The sequence below is a fragment of the Coloeus monedula genome (assembly GCF_965178545.1).
Source record: "Coloeus monedula genome assembly, chromosome: 6".
Lineage (NCBI taxonomy): Eukaryota > Metazoa > Chordata > Aves > Passeriformes > Corvidae > Coloeus > Coloeus monedula.
In genome coordinates, this window is record NC_138786.1 from 62,383,100 (window position 1) to 62,404,480 (window position 21,381).

Below are 21,381 nucleotides of genomic sequence, written 5' to 3' on the forward strand. Positions count from 1 at the left end.
CGCGCAGCGCCCCCTGCCGCCGCGGAGGACAGCGGCCTGTCGCGACACGCGGCTGCTGTCGTGAGGGGCCGCGCGCGGCGGGACCATCAGCTGCGATAGGCGCGGGCTGTGCCTTGGAGGGGAGCTTAAAGATACCTCGTTCCACCCCCTTCCACCACACCTCCCGCTGTCCCAGGCTGCTCTAAGCCCCAGTGTCCAGCCTGGCCTTGGACACTGCCAGGGATCCAGGGGCAGCCACAGCTGCTCTGGGCACCCTTTGCCAGGGCCTGCCCACCCTTCCAGCCAGGAATTCCTTCCCAATATCCCATCTAACCCTGCCCTCTGGCAGTGGGAAGCCAAGAAAAATGTTGGGATTTCACTCCCTTCCCGTGGCTCTGCAAGGGACCTACACAGATGAGCTGCTCCCCCAAATCTTGCTTTACCCCAGGAAATCATCCCAAAATATGTGCCAGGGAAGGCTGCTGGCATGGGAAGCCTTTTGGCTGCTGTCACTGCCGGGGAGGGATCAGACACCTTCTCCTCATGCTGTGCCTCAGAGTGGATGTACTCCGGGTGAAACCCAGGTTTGGTGTCCTAGAATCCCTCAATGATTTGGGTCGGAAGGGACCTTAAAGACCATCCAAGCCCCTGCCATGGGCAGGGACACCTTCCATTATCTCAGGTTGCTCCAAGCCCCATCCAGCCTGGCCTTGAAAACTTCAAGGAGGGGGCAGTCACAAAATAATAAGCTTTTGTAATTTAAATCTGGTTAATGATTTGGAGGAGCAAAGAATTAAAATATTGGTGATCAGATTATTGGCAGAAAAACACACTGGGTAGTTCAGAAACGCCACTCAGAGGGTGAATTGAGGAAATTTGGGTTTTTCCTCTAATTTTCTCTCTCCAGTCATTGTGAAGGCAACAAATGGACCAAGATACATGGTTTGCTGTCAGAGGTAAGTTTATCTGTGTGACTAGTCATTAAAATTTTGCTTTGGTCTGGAATATTAGCATTGCATTTCATCCACTGGGTCTTTGGTGGGATGTTCTCTTCTTCTTCAATGTGCACACCACTATTTTACACTGGTACCCGCTCCCCTCTCCCTTTGTAGGTGGTGCTAGTGTAACTTCCTCGTGGAGACAAAACACTCCGCAGCATTCTTGGGACCTCGCATGCCTTTTACTCTTTTGACTGAGCCGAACCAGCTTCTTTCTGCCTCATCTTGATCGGTCACACCCTTGGGGCTGAGCGCAGGCTGGCGGCTGCACCCGGAGCCCTCCCGTTTGGAGCCAGGGGAGCGCCCCGCGGCCGGCAGCAGCGAAAGCCCCGCGTCCCTCAGGTGCCGCTGGGTGACCGAGCGCTGCCGACAAGCGCCGCGGTGTCCCCCGTGTCCCTCAGGTGCCGCTGGGTGACTGAGCGCTGCCGACAAGCGCCGCGGTGTCCCCCGTGTCCCTCAGGGGCCGCTGGGTGACCGAGCGCTGCCGGCAAGCGCCGCGGTGTCCCCCGTGTCCCTCAGGGGCCGCTGGGTGACTGAGCGCTGCCGGCAAGCGCCGCGGTGTCCCCCGTGTCCCTCAGGGGCCGCTGGGTGACCGAGCGCTGCCGGCAAGCGTGGCGGTGTCCCCCGTGTCCCTCAGGTGCCGCTGGGTGACTCAGCGCTGCCGGCAAGCGCCGCGCTGTCCCCGGGGCGCTGCCCGCGGTGCCCCGGTCCGTGCGGGGCCGCGCGTAGCCGGCGGCGGCCGCGCCCCGAGCGGGGCGGTGCGAGCGGGGCGGCCCCTGCAGCCCGCGCTGCTCCGGGCCCGAGCGCAGAGATGGCGGCCGGGATCCTCCTGCTGGCGCTGCTGGCGCTGCCGGCCGCGCTGCCCCGCGGCGCCGAGCGACGCTGCTTCTGCCAGGTGGGCACTGCCCGGGGACGGGGAGGCGGCGGGATGGGCAGCTGGGCTCGGTGCCAGCGGGAAGGGGGGTGGGAGGTGTCAGGAGGAGAGGGGAATTGATGCGCCTGGTGGAGTTCAGCGTCCGGGTCTGGGATGGCCAGCACAGGAAGGACGTGGAGGTGCTGAGGGGAGTCCGGAGGAAGGTAGGGAGATGCTCCGAGGGGCTGCAGGAGCTTTCTTGTGTGGAAAGGCTGAGAGAGCTGGGGATGTTCAGCGTGGAGGAGACGAGGCTCCGGGGAGAACTTACAGTCCCTTCCAGGGCCTAAAGGGGCTCCCAGAGAGCTGGAGAGGGACTGGGGACAAGGGATGGAGGGACAGGACACAGGGAATGGCTTCCCAGTGCCAGAGGGCATGGTGGGATATTGGGGAAGGAATTCTCCCCTGTGAGGGAGGGTAGGACCTGGCACAGGTTGCCCAGAGAAGCTGTGGCTGTCCCTGGATCCCTGGCAGTGTCCAAGGCCAGGCTGGATGGGGCTTGGAGCAACCTGGGCTAGTGGAAGGTGTCCCTGTCCATGGCAGGGGGTGGAACTGAATGAGCTTTAAAGTCCCTTCTAACCCAAACCATTCTGGGATTCTGTGATTCTCTTCCATGCCATCTTAACTGTATTCTCTCCCTGCTCCCATCAGAAAAGGGGAGTGCTCTGACTTGTTGAGCATTTATTCCCCAACCACCCAGGTGCCTCTCCTGGGATATTTCAGGGATGTCATTACTATAATGCCTGGGAGCTGCTTCATCCATCCCCTCTCCTGCCTTGCTGTTCTCCCAGCTCCACTGTCCACGGGAGAGTGTGGCTGCAGCAGGCTCCTGCCACCCTGCCATGCCCAGGTGTGAGCTGGGCTGCTCTGCTCCTTAGAGCTCTTCCAGGGTTTATTCTCCTTGTTGTGTGCCAGGTGTGTCTTCACCTGGCCCAGTGAACTTGGTGCAGCTTCTGTTGAGGTACAGTAATCAGAGAACGGGGTACAGTCAACCAAGTAGCTGCATTCAGGGAGAGATCACTCTGCAGTTCCTTCTGACATCATTTTGCACAAGCAGAGTGGCTGCCCCATCCCTGGAAGTGTCCAAGGCCAGGTTGGACAGGGCTTGGAGCAACCTGGGATAGTGGAAGGTGTCCCTGCCCATGGAGGGGGTAGAATCAGATGGTCCTTAAGCTCCCTTCCAAGTTGAATCATCTCTGTGATAAGCACGTTTGCAAGATCAAGGAGTGAAGATGTCACAATGTGTTTAGTGCTTTATTTTGTTGCCTTTAGAAGAAAAGGAAGCTTTTATAAAGGCTACTCTTGCTGTATTAAATTTCTAGTGTTTAAATGTGGGTCAGCAATTGAGAGTGGAGAAAGAAGACAAATGGAATTACACTCTTGGCTTTGGCTTTTCCTTCTGGGGTGGCTCTTGACACTTTCAGTTTCCTGTGGAAATGGTAAATAAAAGCTCTGCTGATAAAGAGTTGAAAAACATGCATTAGGATTCTGGATCTCTGCAGGGTTTTTCCTTGCAGCTTCCTGTAAGCAGAGAAGTTTGTCTCTGTTGAGTCAGGAGTGTGGAATGGGATAAGGAGCCGTAACCACTAACTGAACTGGCATTCTGGCATGGCAGTGGCTGGCAGGCTCTTTTCCTTGGGCTGGAGGAACTGGTGTGGTGCTTTGTGCACTGTTGGGTTGTTGCAACACACTTTTCACTCTGTGGAGCAGCTTGGTTTTCCCTACAAACGTTTAGGTCAAGATTTTTTATTACCTTTAGGAAAGGGTGTCAGGTAGGGCAGCATTTCTCAGTCTTTCTAACCACCAAACCTTTTAAATCACACCCGAGGGCTGCCTCATCTTTTGGTTAAAAATAATCTGCTGATCCTCTTGTGCAGAGCTGGTCTGGTGGTTTTTATTTGCCACCAAAGAAAATATAGGGCAAGCCTTAAATGATCTGGTTTGCCCTCCTTTGTTTAGATCCTTGAAGGCCTGGTACAGCTTTTGGTTTCCTCCTGTGAACCATCTCATGCTGTCTCATGAGCTTCTCAGCTGAAGAAGCCCCAGTGTGGGTGACTGGAAGAGCTCTGACTTGTCTGCCAGCCTGTGCTGGGACAGTTGACAAGGGCCACTTTTGGGAGTGCTGCTCCAGCAATATTCCAAGTGCTGACTTCAGCAGGCCACGATTCTGGAATGGGTGTTGCACTCCTGTCTGTCTGCACCCAGGGCAATGCCTCACCTGCTATTTGTCACTGTTATTTTATCTGCCTTCCTTAGAGACCAACCAGTCATGAAATTTTTATTAGAAACATCCATCTGTTCCTAAGAACACTTGAGTTTCAGATACTGCTTTCTGCTTTCCAAGCTCTGATTAACATTCCAATATCAAAATTCCCTCAAACTTTACAGGCAGCTCATCCCCCCCTTGAGATATTCGTGTTTGCATCACAGCTTTAGTCAGCCATGGATATCTTCTGTATATTCCTGGTAATTATTGTTCATTTGCTGTTTACAGGCTGAGGCAGCTGCATTAAGGTTGTGCTGCAGGTGTTTGGCAGACGGGGATTTTGACGAGGTTTCCGGTCTGGCAGAGGGCTGGTTCCCTTTGGGAATGTTTCTGTGGGCAGGATGCTGTCATTAGGGGTGAGTCTGGGCATGGAGAGTTTCCTCCTTGGTACCTGGACAGGCTTTCAAGCTGTCCTTGCGTTCCTGTTGAATTGGTGTTCACTCGGCAGCCTCCAGGGCAGGAATTCATTCCTAGTACAGTTCCCAATTTCTCTGGGGTAGCTTCAGGAGGAGTTTCCAGGTGGAGAGAAGCAGGTGTTTGGAGGTACACTCTGCCTCTCTGCTCTGCTGAGAGATCTGGGAGATCTCTGGTGAGATCCCACCTGGAATACTGTGTCCTGCTCTGTGGTCCTTCCAGAGCAGAAGGGACGTGGAGCTGTTGGAGCAAGTCCAGAGGAGGCCACCAAGGTGATCAGAGGGATGGAGCAGCTCTCCTATGAGGGAAGGCTGGGAGAGTTGGGATTGTTCAGCCTGGAAAAGACAAGGCTTCAGGGTGGCCTGATTGTGACCTTCCAGTACCTGAAGGGAGCTGACAGGAAAGATGGAAAGAGAGAATTTACAAGGGCTGGAGTGCCAGGACAAGGGGAATGGCTTCCCATGGCCAGAGAGCAGGGTTAGATGGGATACTGGGAACTGGGAATTCTTCCCTGTGAGGGTGGGGAGGCCCTGGCACAAGGTGCCCAGAGAAGCTGTGGCTGCCCCTGGATCCCTGGAAGTGTTCCAGGCCAGGTTGGACAGGGCTTGGAGCAACCTGGGCGAGTAGAAGGTGTCCATGGCCATGGCAGGGGGTGGAACTCAATGGTCTTTAAGATCCTTTCCAGCCCAAACGATTCTGGGATGCTGTGACAGCCCTTCAGCCCCTGTGGTTTGACCCCATCCTGAGACTCCCATGTGAGATTTGTTTTTGTGTGAATTCAGGAAAACCTAGTCTTTGTTTTCTGGGCAAAAGATGGGGATCAAGCACCTGGAATGGCAGGTACTGCTTCCAGGACAGGTGCAGGAATAACTGTCCTCAGCTGGCTGCCAGCAACTTGCTCCAAGTGCACCGGCAAGGATGAAAGAGAAATAATTTCATAGAATCATAGAATATACTGAGTTGGAAGGGACACACAAGGATCATCAAATCCAACTCCTTTGTGCAGGGTGACTGCCAGGAAACTTCTGCTGAGGGAGCAGGGGAAGCATCTGCTCCCCATCAGCCTGGGATTGCTGTGGCTTGTCCAGAAGAACAGACAGTGCCAGGGAAATTGGTACAGGCTAAACCAAACTCCTCAGCCTCTGTGGCATTCCCTTCCCTGTGCCCTGTTGTAGCTGTAGTGGGAGATGGAGGAAAAAGTTTTCCTCCTTTCCTGCCTGGCTGTGGTGTGGGACATAGCAAGAAGAAAGCCTGAAATCCACTGCTTAGGGAATGTTTCTGCAACGTTCAAGGGAGCAGAAGGAGATGGGAAGAGCAGCCTGACAGGAGGCTGGGATGGAGGTGAAGGAGGTTGAAGCAGAGCCAGACGCAGGGATTACAGAGTCCCCGTGTTGGTGTTCCCAGCCGTGTTACGCCCACCTGGTGGGTCCTTTGGAGTCCGGGATTGCGAGCACGTCCTCCTTGGAGCTTACTCAGCACCCGGAGCCGCTCCTTCCGCGTCTGTCCCGGCGGCTCCGTTGCATCTCTTCCCAGTGGGAAAGCCCAGCCCTGCCGACAGGTTCTCACACCCAGGCGGGTGGAGCAAAACCCATTACCGGCGCTCTGCTCGGTGATTCACGGTGCCGGCAAGCACCTGGCACGTGTTTGGGACTGGATCCATCCACGGTTTATCTCAAACAACTGTTCTCATTGTCACAGGCTGAAGATGTAGGTAAATGTTTTGTTTGTGGGGTGGGAGGAAGTGTTTTGAGGCACCACCCACTGGAGGGCACGTTTGACACGTGTTGAAGCTCGACTGCTCTGGCAGCAGGAGTTGAAGTCCCAAACCAAGTGAGTCTGGTTGCATCCAGCACTGAAAAACGGGTTCTGGGGTGGTCATGGAGCAAGAGGGAACCTCTGAAATGAAGACCAAGTCCTGCCAAGTGATCTGACACTGCCACTTCCCCGAGTCTTAAAATGGCTCAGCTTAAAGCTGTTTGGTGGTGGCATCACTGCGGCTTTCACCAGGGCTCTGAGGAGCCTCGGCTCTGGATGGTCTTGGTGCTGCTTCTCTTCTGTGCTCCTTTGGCTGTGAACTTGGGTAGGTTGGACACACACAGGCTGGGGAAATTACCCATTTCTGCCCAGTCTGACTGAAATCCTTGGAGGGAGAAGGATTGAGCAGAGCTGGAGTTTTCCCAGCACTTTGCCTTTGCCCATTGCCCCCACAGGTGTGTTCAGGGTGACTTGAGGCTGATCCCACCAATAAACTGGTATTTGGAGAGCTCCAAAGCATGACCCCCATCCAGTCCTAAGGATTTTGGGATCATCTGCAGTGCTTCACTCTGGATTATAATCAGGATGAGGTTGGTTCTGGCTTGAATTGGTCACCAGACATAACAAAAACAGACCTGGCCCAAATGGTGCTTCCAGTGGGGGGTTGGTGGGAGCTCCAATGTTCCCACTTACAGGGATGTCATTCCTTTTGAGAGACATCTTTGTCAAGTGTGGATACAGAGAGCAGTTGAAGATTATCCCCAAATCTTTTTGTAGGCCACTTTTAGACCCAACCTTTACGCTTCCTGCCTTGAAGGATGCCAAGATTCCAGGAAATAAAAATGTGGTTGGTTGGTGGTTTGCTGCGGTTTGTTGTTTTGATGTGTTTTTTTAATATATATATAATTTTGAAACGGCTTTAAATTGGGTAACTGGATTAGCAAATTGCTACTGTTTATTTTTACAGGAGTGATTCAGGTTAGTGGAAAGCTTAAATCACTGTTTATCTTCATTACCATGCAAAATGCAGGACAGAATTCAGTAAATGTGTGAGGGTGACACACTGAGCTGCAGTGTAAACACTTAAAATATGCGTGAGCCTCCAAATGATGCTGCTTCAACAAAACAGAGTTGTTCCAGTGGGGTAGGGAATTCTGGCTATTTTTTCCCCCACCTCCCCATTTCATGTGACTCTGTGCTCCATTTCTGCCATCCTCCTCTCAGCTCCATTTCCATGGTGGTAAATATAATGGTTTTATTTAAGTTGTTGTGTAGCTCTTGCTGAATTATGAGGAGCGGCTGAGGGAGCTGGGAAAGGGGCTCAGGCTGGAGCAAAGGAGGCTCAAGGGGGACCTTGTGGCTCTGCACAAGTCCCTGGGTGCAGTCAGGGGGAAGTTGGTCTCTGCTCCCAGGGAACAAGGGACAGGACAAGGGGAAATGGCCTCAAGTTGCATCAGGAGAGGTTTAGGTTGGATATTGGGAAAATTCCTTCATGGAAAGGGTTGTCCAGCCCTGGCACAGCTGCCCAGGGTAGTGGTGGATTCATCATTCCTGGAGAGATTTAAAAGCTCTGTGGATGTGGCACCTGAGGTCACCTGGTCAGTGCTGGGGGAATGGTTGAACTTGGTGATCTTTTCCAACCTAAATGATTCCAGGATTCTGTGATTTCCCCAAGGACTCACTGGGGGCGTGGGGGAAGCAAAACTACTTCTGTGTTGAGCAACTTTGTCGTCAGCCAGTAATGGATGTGTCAGGAAACCACAGCTGAATTTGCTCTACTTCTTTGTTCGGTTTTTTTTTTTTCTTCAGGGCTTGCACAAAGCCTGTTGAGTTGTTCCAGATGATGCAAGAAGGATCTGTCAGATTCAGAGCAGATGTTTTCTTGTCAAACGGCTCTCTGAGGCGAGGAGAGGGACTGTTGCAGTTAATCACAGAATCCTGGAATGCTCTGGGTTGGAAGGGACCTTAATGCTCATCCTATTCCACCCCTGCCATGGGCCACCTTCCACTATCCCAGGTTGCTCCAAGCCCCGTCCAGCCTGGCCTTGGACACTTCCAGGGATCCAGGAGCAGCCACAGCTTCTCTGGGCACCCTGTGCCAGGGCCTTCCCACCCTCACAGGGAAGAATTTCTTCCCAGTATCCCATCTCTCCCTGCCCTCTGGCAGTGGGAAGCCATTCCCTGTGTCCTGGCACTCCATCCCCTGTAAATCCTCTCTCTCCATCTTTCTTGTCAGCTCCCTTCAGGTACTGGAAGGTCACAATCAGGCCACCCTGAAGCCTTGTCTTTTCCAGGCTGAACAATCCCAACTCTCCCAGCCTTTCCTCATAGGAGAGCTGCTCCATTTGCTGTGGTTCTGATTAAATCAAATCAGTGGCTGCAGCACATCTGATTAACAAGAAGGACTTTCTTTCAGGGCTGTCATTGGTGTCATTGTTGCCTAACTGGTCCCTTATGCAAACTCCAGCCCTCAGCTCCGTGTTATCCTACAGGAATGGCCTCCTGAGGCTCATCCAGAAGGGAACCTGAGCTGGCAGCCCATGGCTCACAGCTGTCACAGCAGCCATATCCATTCTGCTTAAACTTGACTTGCTGGTAAAAGGAAAGAAAATGAGGAATTATTTTATTGTCTGCAGTGTTAAAAAGTTCTGGCTGGGTTGTTTATATTTGATTTATTATTTTGGATGTTTTTGATTTTGATTTTATTATTTTTTTCTCCCCCAGGTTACTGGTTATTTAGATGACTGCACCTGTGATGTAGAAACCATTGATGCCTTCAACAACTACAAACTTTTTCCTAGACTGAATGAACTCCTGCAAAGTGACTATTTTAGATACTACAAGGTAATTTTCTCATACAAGAATTGTAGTTATCTGTGTGCTGCTCTCTTTTTTTTTTTAATCTCCCTTGAACTTATTGCTGATCTTTTAAAAATCAGACACCTGCATTTTAACCCTGACCTTTTAAGGCTGCAGTCAGCAAGCTGGACCCTTCTGTTATGAGAAGAATCTTAATAAGATGCAGTGTACCTTTAGGAGGATTTTAAAGATATTTTCTTATCCATTTTTCCCTCTTAAGCAACACATTAATGAAAGGACTTCCTTTGGTGAGCTGTGCTTTAAAGATGTTGATGACCAGTGATCCATAATGAGAGGATTCCCGGTGACTCCCCACTGCCAGGGAGAACCTGGATTAGTTACCCCACACTCAGGTTCATTGATGGGTGTTGCTGCCAGACATTGTATGGATTAGATTCCATGAGCTGCATTCTGCTCCCATTCAGCCAGATCCCCATTATCCCCCTCCCTTCCAAACCCACCAAATCCTGTTAAATGTTTATTGTTTTGGAAGAATGATACTTGATACCAACTCACAGAAGAGAAAGACTGGGATTTGTTAAAGAAACCTCCTTTCCCCTTCCAGGGTGGGGATTTGTAACAGAAATACTGAGATTGCTCTGAAAGAAGCATAGAATCCTGGCAGGGACACCTTCCAGTAGCCCAGGCTGCTCCAAGCCCCATCCAACCTGGCCTTGGACACTTCCAGGGATCCAGGGGCAGCCCCAGCTGCTCTGGGCACCCTGTGCCAGGGCCTCCCCACCCTCACAGGGAAGAATTCCTTCCCAATCTCCCATCCATCCCTGCCCTCTGGCAGTGGGAAGCCATTCCCTGTGTCCTGTCCCTCCATCCTTGTCCCCAGTCCCTCTGCAGCTCTCCTGGAGCCCCTTTAGGCCCTGCAAGGGGCTCTGAGCTCTCCCTGGAGCCTTCTCTTGTGCAGCTGAACACCCCCAGCTCTCCCAGCCTGGCTCCAGAGCAGAGGGAGGTCTGGCCCTCAGAACATTTTGGAATTGTGAAAAAGTGCATGTGGGAAAGCACCAGAAGAAAGATCCAAGCAAGGATTAAAAGCATAACCTGTGCTGATAACAAGGATATGAGTGATGGTATCAATCTGGGTCACCAAGGAGTTGTTGGCGTGGGAACAAGCAAGTGCAGAACACGGATTTCTGTTGAACTGGGGAGTGGAAGATTGGCTTGGCTGCATGGAGGAGATGTGTTACTTCATAGGGTGATGTGTTATTTGCAGGTAAACCTACAGAAACCTTGTCCTTTTTGGGATGACAGCAGTCACTGTGGAATGAGAGACTGTGCTGTACAGCCCTGCCCCTCTGTAAGTACCAAATCCATTCTTTTCCATCTCTTTGTTTGTATTTAACTTTTGCAGACCAAGAGCAAACAGCAGACAAGTGACTGAATCTTGTTATTTTAATTATAGCAAAATTCTGGCCCTGATGGAGCTTTCATGGGTGCAGCAACACTGGTTGTTGAAGGCCAAAATCCTAAATTCTGAAAGTTTCAAGAGAGGCTGGGATTTTAAAGCTGACCCTCTGCAAACAGCCAAAAACTTCTCCTGGTCCCTCTTTTATTTTCTCCATTAGTAAGAATTTTTAGGGCAATTCTATTATTATTTTTGTGTTAATTGACAGAATTTTACCCTGTTGCCCCACGGGCTGCACTGTGTTTTAGTTTTGGCTGATGAATTTGACTAAGAGCTTTCCAGCCCTCTTCTTTTAGGAGAAATTGCTCTTTCAGCATCCTATTTCCCAGGGCACTCTTGTCCCTGTATCCTGGGCAAAAGGGGTTTGTTCCCTCAGCTGTGAGAAAACATCCTGACTGCAGGTGTCTGCCCAAAAAGAAAGGGGTGAGAAGGTGAGGCAGTCACAACTTGGTGGCTGGTGGTTCCTTTGGGGACATTCCATGTTTTGGTGTTGACAGCCACCACAGGCTGTCTTACTCTCTCACTCTTGGGTTCTAAAATGGAATGATGATTTTTTTTTTTTCACCTCAAAAGATCACTCAATGTTGTTTAAATGCTTTTTTTTTTCCCCCTTAAAAACTCTATTTTTGGTACTGATTATGATTAATGTGATGGAGTTTTGTTACAATGACCTAAGTTTTAGCTGAAAGTTGTTCTTATTTTAACAACTGACTGTCCCTCCTGTTCTTAACTATTTTGATTTGGGTCCATTTCATCCTGAAATCAATAAAAACAACTCCTATTGCTTAATTTTTCTCTTCTGTGCTCCTTGCCATCATAATACTTGCTCCTGCAGTGTAGAAGTGGTTTTATTGTCCTCCTGCTCCTGGAGAAAAGTGGAAGTTGGGGGGAATTTAGGGTCTGGTTGCGTGGGGCTGGCAGGGCTGGTATTCCATGATGGAATGGTCAGAGGGAAGTTTGGAATGTCATGTATCAGGGGCTGGTAGATGCAACATCTGAGGAGGCACCTGGGCTCCTGCCAGGAAGGTGATGCCAGACCTGGACTGACCAGAGGCAGCTCCAGCTCCTCTGGGGTCTGTATTGGCTTTCCCAACTTCCTGCTTGGATAAGCAAAGCAGAGCTGATGTAGCAGCCTGGAAGGCTGCAGACCTTTGGAGAAGAGGAATCTTGCTGAAAAATCAACACAAACCACTAGGAATTGCTTTTCCTTGCTCTGGGGAGGAGTGAGGAGTTGCATGTGTTGTAAGCTGGGCCCAATGCTTTGATCACCTTCTCACCTCCAGCAGCTGTGGTAACATCCCAAATCTTTCCCAAAGATGGGGCTGAAAGGTCTCGTCAGCCCCACATGTGGGACGTGCTTTGTTTTGTCTTTCAGGATGAAGTCCCTGATGGAATCAGATCTGGAAGTTACAAGGTGGGTGTGTCTGAGCACAAAAGGATGAGGTTTATTTTGTGCCATAGAACTGGTGAGGCTGGAAAAGATCTTTAAGATCAACGAGTCCAACTCTCACCCCAGCACCCCCATGTTCATCACTGCTCATGTCCTCAGGTGCCACAACCACATGCTTTTTGATCACTTCCAGGGATGGGGATTCCACCACTGCCCTGGGCAGCCTGTTCAATGCCTGACAACCTTTTCCATGAAGAAATTTTCCCTAATATTCAATCTAAACCTCCTCCCCTGGTGCAACTTGTGGCCATTTCCCCTTGTCCTGTCCCTGTTCCCTGGGAGCAGAGCCCGACCCCCCCGGCTGCCCCCTCCTGTCAGGGACTTGTGCAGAGCCACAAGGTCCCCCCTGAGCCTCCTTTGCTCCAGCCTGAGCCCCTTTCCAGCTCCCTCAGCCGCTCCTGGGGCTCCAGCCCCTTCCCAGCTCCATTCCCTTCCCTGGACACACTCCAGCCCCTCAGTGTCTTTCATGCCATGAGAGGCCCAAAACTGCCCTAAGGATTTGACCAAGGGTCAATATTTGTCAGGATTCTCTTTGTGCCTAAATTTTTACCCTCTTCAAGTGCTTGGGATGCCACAGAGCCTCTGAGGTGGCTTTCCTGGAGCCAGGTATTCCTGACATCTCTCCAAGAGCAGGTGTCACCAGGCACAAAAAGCCCCTGCAGTCGTGCCAGAGGCTGCCCCGAGTCCCTGCAAGACTCGTCAGCATTGCATAAGCCTTTGGATATCTGCAGACATCCTGTGGAAACACAGGGTGGGGTGAATCATCAAAGGGTTTCTGGGGCTTAACCTGGATAGTGCATTAAAGGCAGAATTGAAGCGGCAAAAAAAAAAAATTCCTTTTTAATCCTCATCCCTCCCCACCCCTTTGCTTTCCAACCCAGTATTCAGAAGAAGCCAATAACCTCGCTGAAGAATGTGAAGAGGCCAAGAGACTCGGAGCTGTTGATGATTCTTTGAGGTTTGACTTCTTTTTCCACAATCCTTCCTTGTCTTGAAGGGAAGCTGGGATCAGTGCTCTCTCTGAGACTCTTTCCCCACGGTTTTTGCAGCACAGAAACCCGGCAGGCAGTGCTGCAGTGGACACAGCACGACGACTCCTCGGACAGCTTCTGTGAGGCTGATGGTACGGGCACCTGGGAGAGCTGGCAAGGCTTGGAAAAGCATTTAAGCACTTCTGCAGAACTTAAAATCATGGAATGGTTTGGGTTGGAAGGGACCTTAAAGTTCATCCAGTGCAACCCCTGCCATGGGCAAGGACACCTCCCACTGTCCCAGGTTGCTCCAAGCCCCAATCTCCAGCCTGGCCTTGGGCACTGCCAGGGATCCAGGGGCAGCCACAGCTTCTCTGGGCACCCTGTGCCTCCCCACCCTCATTGGGAACAATTCCTTCCCAATATCCAACCTAAATTTCTCCTTTGTCAGTGGGAAGCCATCCCCCCTTCTCCTGTCCCTACAGTTCCTGAGATAGAGCTCCTCTCTGGCCTCCCTGTTGCCTCTTTGGATCCTGGAATGTTGCTGTGAGGTCTCTACACAACCTCCTCTTCTCCACACTGAACAGCCCCAATTTCCAGGCCAAGGTGTAATATTTCAGCAAACCTGGATCATAAATAGCATTTCTGCTCTTTTCCACTCTCCTGACCTCCGTCTTTTGAAAATAATACCCACATATTTCTGATAAAGCTTCCTTGCTGCTCAGGACCTTGCTGTGTTTATCAAGGTGGGGAAGAGGTGGCTGGATCAGCCTTGGGAAATGTCATTTTCCCTCAGAAAATCCTTGTCACTGACCCAGCACTCTGCTTCACAGACATCCATTCTCCTGATGCTGAGTACGTGGATTTACTCCTGAATCCAGAACGTTACACTGGCTACAAGGGGCCGGATGCCTGGAAAATTTGGAACAGTATTTATGAAGAAAACTGCTTCAAGTAGGTGCTTTGGGGGACAAGTTCCAGGAGCCTGAGGGTGCTGATTTCTGCAGAGGGGCAGAAATGAATCCTCATCCTCCAGTCTTTGCTCCAGTGCCTGCACCAGGGTGGGATCCACCAGGGACAAAATCATGTGGCTGTCCCAAAGGAAGATATTTGAGTTTTCCTGCCTGTTTTTCTAAAAAAAGAAGAAAACATCACCAAAACCCCACAGAAACTCCCATTTTGCTCTATCCTTTCCCTTCCTGAGTCAAGCTAAAGCACAGAAGGGGTTTTTAGATCCCCTCAGGCTGTTTGACTGCAGAAGTAACTACTTCTGCTCTGCTCTGTTGGTGCACACAAGGAGACAGTAACTTATTTACATATCTCATTTAAATGATATTTTTTTCCCCTCCTAGGCCTCAGAATGTAAAAAGACCTTTGGCATCTGGCAGAGGTGAGTCATTTATTTATCTCACTAAGTGGGTTAGTAGTGAACTGATCCCAGCTCCAGGAACAGTAAATGTTCTCTGGGCTCCTTCTTCTGCTGGATGAGAAATATCCTGCAGCTCTTGACCAAGTGTAGAATTTCATGGCACCTGGAAGTGGGTTTTTCTAGCATCCACTGTGGAAAAAGAATGTCTGATCTTCCAGTCCTGGAAAAAATGTGAGTTTGGGAGGGACTGTGAGCAGGGCTGACCCCTGAGCTCTCGCTGGGTCCCTGGTGTCTGTACTTGGCAGTGCCAAACCATCTGTGACAGACTGAAATGAGAACCTGGCTGGGATCCTCCATGGAAACCACCCAGGAGGAGAAGCTCTGCCCTGGAGCCAAGGCCAGGCAGTGTAAATGAAAGTAGGGAAGGGGTTTGGAAACATGAGAACATCATCAACCTCCAGCAGTACCCTCTGCCATGATCTCCTCATTTTCCCCTAAATTATGGAGGTTTTTACCCCCCTCCTTTGACCCTGGTGCAAAGGAGTGGCTCTTCTCTTCTCCTGCTGAAGGGGGTGGACAGTGGCCCTGGAAATATCAGGTTTTACTTCCTTTGCAAATATTGATCCCTCCTGCATTGGTCAGGCTACTCAGCACCGTTGCTCATCCGGTGTCCTCACTGCTGCACTCGGAATTTTCTGTGTTCAGAACATTTGCAAACCTCCCTGGAGGTTGTCAGAGCAGATGAACAGAGCAGTGCTTGTACTTTGGAGCTTAATTTTGGTTCTGTGTAAATTTTTTATCCTGTTTTTCTCTCTCTCCCTCCACCATTTGTGCTTTTTTCCACCAGGAGATGACGGAGGTGAGTGGCACTGTTTGTTTTTACCGATAACAGAAACAAATGGGCTGTCTTTGTCCTGCTGTCACAAGCTGTGCCATTAGATAATGCACCTGCTTGGCAAAATTATTAATCAGGCAAACCAGAAATTAAGAGTCATGGAATCATAGAATATCCTGAGTGGGATCACAAGGATCATGGGGTCCAACCCCTGTCCCTGCACAGACCCCCCAACAATCCCACCCTGGGCATCCCTGGCAGCGCTGTCCAAACGTTCCTGGAGCTCTGGCAGCCTCGGGGCCGTGCCCATTCCCTGGGGAGCCTGGGCAGTGCCCAGCACCCTCTGGGGGAAGAACCTTTCCCTGAAATCCAACCTAAACCTTCCCTGACACAGCTCCAGCTGTTCTCTGGGTTCTGTCCCTGCTCACTTGAGCAAAACAGACGCTGTGAGTTTCCTATCCCATCCCATCCTCCTGTGAAGGGCTTAAAAAGTCCACCAGCATTTTTTTAAGAGCACAAGTCCTGTTCAAAGGCAGTCACTGAACTGTGGGAAGCCTTTGGGAGCAGGAATTGTCCTGGGTTATTTTCAGTGCATCTTGTTGAGAAAGCTTTGAACAGACTCATAATCCCAACAGCCTCTGAAGCTGTAGGAGCTGGGTGCCCAACTCTCTGAGGCCCTGGGAAGGGCTGTTTCCTGGAGTTCTCCATTCCCCACAGCATCTTTTTGTGTCCAAACCATCCCCAAATCCTGATCTCCAGATCGCTTCCAAGCACAGAGCAGGGATAGTGAAACCCTGACTTGTGGGATTCTACATGCTTGGCTGCACTCTGTGGTTTTTTTGTTGGTTTGTTTGTTTGTTTTATAAAAATATCCCTCTCCCCACTCTGCCCAGAAGAGGAAAGCAATCCCTGACCCTTGTTTTCCCCAACACTGTGCTGTTCTGCCCCCTCCCCCCAGCCCCTTGGGGAAAGCCCATGTGCTGTTTTGAGCTGCTGCCATGCTGTGTTAGAGAAGCATCAGTCACAAGGGTGGGCAGGAGAACTCTCTTCATGCTCTTTTAATGCTCCTTTCCCAATTTCTGCAAACTGGAGTGGGCAGAGGGTCCTCTGGGGCCGGCCTGGGAGGTGAATTCAGGGCATCAGGCTTGGGCTGTACCCTCAGTGATGTGTTTTTCTTTCTTTCCAGGGCAGATGTTTTACAAGTGGCTCAAAGGTAATCCTTGGTCTGAACGTGGTTGCTCTTCCTGGGATGGACACAAAATGGCCAGGGAGTGGGTGGGATTAGTGGCCACACTCAGTGGGATTAGATTCCTGCCTCGCTGCCAGGAGAATTGAAAATCCAGTGGGTGCTTTCAGTGTCTTAAATTGCCCTTTTCTTTGCAGGGGTCTGTGTGGAGAAAAGAGCTTTCTACAGGCTCATCTCTGGTCTCCACGCCAGCATCAACATCCACCTGAGTGCCAGGTACCTCCTGCAAGGTAAATCCTGCTTCCTGCTCCAGCTTCCCTGCCTCACCCCAAAGCTGACACTTCCATGGCTCTGCTAAATGCTGGTTGGAGCCTGTTCCAGCAGGATTCAGGCCTATTTGTGCTCTTCCCAGCACCCAGCTGGTGTAACAGGATTAGGGATGCAGTTGCCACATGCCTCCAGGTCTGGCAGGGGCTGGGCTGTGCTCTGTACCGGGACTTCCAGCACATATTCCCTCTGTTCTTCCTCCAGGGTTATTTTGGAGTGGGTTTCTAACTGTGGATCGAGGCTGTCCCTTCCCAGCCTGGTTTTATGATGGTCACTTCAGCAATAACCTCACCTGGACTGGGAAAAGCTTGGCTGGGCTTTCCTAAGACCATTGATCCACTTCCACTTCCACTTCCATTTCCATTTCCACTTCCATTTCCACTTCCATTTCCATTTCCACTTCCATTTCCTTCCCATGCTTTGATCCATAAGTAGCTGTCTCAGAAATCCCAATTTCAACCCTGGGCTTGAAAATCAAGGTGATAGCTGTGGGAATTTGGGCAAGTCAATTAGATTTAACCAAATAATTGTATTTAAGTCTCCACAGCTCACGTGGGCCTCACCTCGAGGTGAGTTAGGCCATGTCGGAGTTTGGAGATGGGATAATGTGGGAAACAACAGAGGCAAGAGATGAGTTGGGGCTGCAGCATCACCTTAGTCTGACTTTTACATCTTCCACTATGTACTTTATATAATAATCTTAAATACATGGTAGGATGAGCAACAGAAATACCCTTTGTGGGCTTGAAAATGGAAAATAGAGGCCAGTCTCCTCTGCTCTTGCTTTTCCATATCACCAGGAATTCTCTTAAGGTGTCCCTGTTCCTTATGAAGACTCAGGAACCACCTGAGAAAAGTCTGCAGTTTTGTGTTTGCTGGGGGTTGAACTGAGTTAAAATCATGCCTCCCTTGAACAATTTTGAGGCAAGATTTCTTCACTGGAAGAGGCTTCCCAGGGAAGTGGTGGAATCACCATCCCTGGAGGTTCAAGGAGCCTCCAGACTGGATGTGGCACTCAAAGGTTGGACTCAATCAACGGGTGGACTCAATGATCTTGGAGGTCTTTTCCAACCTTAATGATTCTGTGGTTTTGGGTCAGTGACTTGGAAAAGCTGGGATCTCCCTGGCTGGAATCACATTTCACCATTTCCCTGGAGGGAGGAGATGAACCAGAGCTAAAGCCCTCCACCTCATGTCTTTGGGGTTTTTTTCTGTTTCAGATACATGGTCGGAGAAGAAATGGGGCCCCAACGTCACAGAGTTCCAGCAGAGGTTTGATGAAGTCCTCACCAGAGGGGAAGGGCCCAGAAGACTCAAGAACCTCTATTTTCTGTACCTGATAGAACTGAGGGCCCTCTCCAAAGTGCTGCCCTTCTTTGAGCGCCCGGATTTCCAGCTGTACACCGGGAATAAAAGCCAGGATGCAGAAACGAAACACCTGCTGCTGGAAATCCTCCATCTGGCCAAGTAATTGCACTCAGTACCTGGGGACAGGGGCTCTGGCAACATCCCTGAGTGTGCTTAACCTGTCACGTAAAGCTCCTAGAAAGGCAGGTTCTGGGTTCCTTCCTGGAGTGATTTGTGCAGTAGAATCATAGAAACATGGAATGGTTTGGGTTGGAAAAGACCTTTTTAAGGTCATCCAGTGCAGCCCCCTTGCAATGACATAGTAGCAGTAGTGTAGTTTTGCTGGGAGTGTATTAATATCTGTATGCAAATTGCAGAATTTGGGTAATTAGTCCCACAGTTTTAATAGCCTTGGCTGCCTTTTGGGTTTAGCAGAATTGAATTTAATAACTGCCTACGTGTCAGCCCTAAAATTGGCTACCTGTGTGACTCATCTGTGGGATACCAGGCCTGCCTTCGTGTTTGCAACTAGAAAAACATCCTAAATATCTTGGTAACAGAGGTTTGGGCTGTTGGATGGAGTTTGGAGTAAAAGGAATGGAAGATACTGGAACCAGACAGAAAAGGCTGTCTCCAAAAGTGATCAGTGTTTGATTTATCTTGTCACCCTCCTGTGCTTCTGTCTGTCAGAAAACACTGAAATGGCTTAAAAACCATCAAGCAAGGGCTAAAAATGTCTCCAAGGTGAGATGCCAGCTCAAATTGAAGGAGATAATAGAATCCCGGAGTGGTTTGGGTTGGAAGGGACCTTAAATCATCTTATTCCAGTCCTTGGGGTTGGATGTAAGATTAGAACATGTCTGGAGATGTCCAGTGGCTCCCAGCTCTGTTTATCCCCACCCCTGACTGCAGCCATACAACCTGGGCAGAAACCAAACTCTCTTCATTCCCTTCCAGGTCTTTCCCGCTGCATTTCGATGAAAACTCCTTCTTTGCAGGGAATAAAAAGGAAGCTGCTAAACTAAAGGTAATTTCTGCCAAGGACCCCACTGCAGGAGGCTTTTCCCTACCTCAGCCCCACTGAATTCCAGGATTAATTTGGATTAATACCTGGAAGGAGCCCTAATTAGTGCATAACCATGAGCAACATGAATTTCTTTTCCCCCAGGAGGAATTTAGGCTGCACTTCAAGAATATTTCCAAGATCATGGACTGTGTTGGCTGCTTCAAGTGCCGGCTGTGGGGGAAGTTGCAGGTGAGCCTTGTCAGCAGTGTCTGGGAGCACCTGGTGCTGGGATTGGTGTGGATGTGGTCCTTGGATACCCATCAGCTCCTGGATGCAGCTCAGGGCTGCTGGATTCCCTACCTGTGCAGGCAGCAGGAAGCAGCTGATCCCAGCTTGCTCAGCCTGGAAGCAGCTGCCTGTGGAAACTGGGATGACCCAAGAGAGGCGAGGGGGTGCCGAGCCTGGGTTAAGTGAAATCCTCTTTCCCTGTTAAGATGATGTTGCCCAGGTGGAGGGAGGTTTGAAGGTGCTGTTCAGTGATCCTGTTTGATCCCTGCACAGACACAGGGCTTGGGCACAGCACTGAAGATCCTCTTCTCAGAGAACCTCATCGAAAAGATTCCCGAGAGCGGCCCTTCCTATGGATTCCAGCTGACCAGACAAGAAATTGTGGCCTTATTTAATGCCTTTGGAAGGTGAGTTTGAGACTTTGCCCTCTACTTTTGCACAAGTTGCTGTGCTGCATCCAGTTTCAGCTCTAATTTCAGTCAGCTCTCAGCACTTTTGTTGGGGACTCTTGTCGTAGTCTGGTATCAGGTGGTGTTGATATGGAGTGCAAGAGTTGGAATAATTTGAAGTATTCTTTATACTCTACATTCCTGTAAGGAAATCAAGGAAGTATTTGTGTTAAGATACAAAGAATTTCATCATTTTTAAGGGACTGTGTGACTCTGCCCTTGAAGCACTTTGTCCCAGGCATGGGCTGCTCTCCTTAGGCCCCTCCTGCAGGTTGTTCCCTTCCACAAGTTCCTTCCTAGGTCTGTTTGCAGTGATTGAATTTAACAGTCCAGCCCCTTGAGGAGAGCTGGATGAAGAGTTTTTTGCAGAAAAGGAGAATAATGAGGCCTTGAGGAGGAGATTTCAGGACACTCTGGTTACACATGAGCTGTTTGTGATGTTGAGAGACCAGGAGTTTCTGGCAAACAGGGTTTTCCAAGGATGAGTTCTTTAACGTCCTGTTCCACTGTGATTCCCAGTGTTTGCTTTAAAAAGAGGCAGGGGAATTAGTGAACGGCCTGGTTGTAACCTCAACCTAATTTAGCTGGAATTCCAAATCCTCTCTTCCCAAGAGCTGCTTGAAGCTTGGCTTGATACAGCCCCTTTCTCCCAGATTTTGAATAATTCACGACGTGGATGCTGCTGTAACATTTCCCTTTTGCTCTCCTTGCACACAGGGTTTCAACCAGCGTGAAAGAACTGGAAAACTTTAGGAATATCTTACAAAACATGAGGTGAATTCAGTGGAGAAAGAGAGACTTGTGGACAAACACCATCATTCCATCACGCTCCGACTTAAACCATGGAAACCACTTGCTGGGCCTCCTGTTCCCAGCTGATTGTCTGTAACCTGCTGAGGAAATATTTTGTACAAGGGAAAGAAAAAGAGCTATTTTTCTTTTTTGTATAAAAGTGGGGACTATATGTAAATTTTATTTTATATATTGGAAGATCATTTGGAATAACTCTTTGAAATATTGCTGTGCTATTTGGATGGATCAGACCCATGGCCTTGCCTTTGGAAGCTGGAGGTAGGGCAAGAACCGTTCCATTGAATAAATTTGGGGGAAATTCCTTGTCTGCTCCGTGATTCCAACCAGCCCCTCACTCACAGTGTGCCTGCACCAACTTCCTGCTGCATAAAAAAACAACTTCAAGGGGTTGGAGGAGCTGCTGCTGTCCCAAGGTGAATTCCTCTTCTTTGGGAAATGTTCTTGTGGGAGCAGGCGGTTCCTGGTGCTCCTTGCACCCACTGAAGGCTGGGAAGATGCACCAAGAAGGATCATGCTGGAGGAGCCCCAGCTCTTTCCATGTGGCACCTGGAGGCTGCCATTCTTCACTCAGGAAAAGCGGAACCCGCTGTCAGCTGCACCCGACTGTCCCTGGGGCAGCAGCTGCTGCCAGGACCCCAATCCCAGCCTGCTCCTGGCTTTTCTGCCCCTCCCAGCCTGTGCAACTGGGTTTGGCCTCTTTTGGGGTCTGCTCCCTGGAGGCCAGGCTAAAATGGGAAAGGAA

General features: G+C 50.2%; 1 protein-coding gene across 1 annotated transcript; it reads left to right on the forward strand.

The window, feature by feature from the left end:
- The first annotated feature begins 1,746 nt into the window (after positions 1-1,746).
- On the forward strand, positions 1,747-20,847 carry ERO1A (endoplasmic reticulum oxidoreductase 1 alpha). The gene is made up of 16 exons (XM_082283315.1): positions 1,747-1,872; positions 9,047-9,166; positions 10,407-10,490; positions 11,974-12,012; positions 12,930-13,006; positions 13,098-13,171; positions 13,853-13,973; positions 14,372-14,409; positions 15,236-15,247; positions 16,410-16,436; positions 16,607-16,699; positions 17,957-18,203; positions 19,041-19,110; positions 19,252-19,338; positions 19,651-19,784; positions 20,544-20,847. The coding sequence occupies exons 1-16, from the start codon at positions 1,789-1,791 to the stop codon at positions 20,602-20,604; spliced, it is 1,368 nt and encodes a 455-aa protein (XP_082139441.1). The 5' UTR covers positions 1,747-1,788; the 3' UTR covers positions 20,605-20,847.
- The last annotated feature ends 534 nt before the right edge of the window (positions 20,848-21,381 follow it).

What these genes read in the sequence shown, in the direction of transcription:
- ERO1A (XM_082283315.1), top strand. Translation starts at nt 1,789, where the DNA reads ATGGCGGCCGGGATCCTCCTGCTGGCGCTGCTGGCGCTGCCGGCCGCG. An exon ending in TATGAAGAAAACTGCTTCAA is followed by an intron (nt 13,974 to 14,371) that starts GTAGGTGCTTTG and finishes TTCCCCTCCTAG; the next exon opens with GCCTCAGAATGTAAAAAGAC. An exon ending in TTATTTAATGCCTTTGGAAG is followed by an intron (nt 19,785 to 20,543) that starts GTGAGTTTGAGA and finishes CCTTGCACACAG; the next exon opens with GGTTTCAACCAGCGTGAAAG.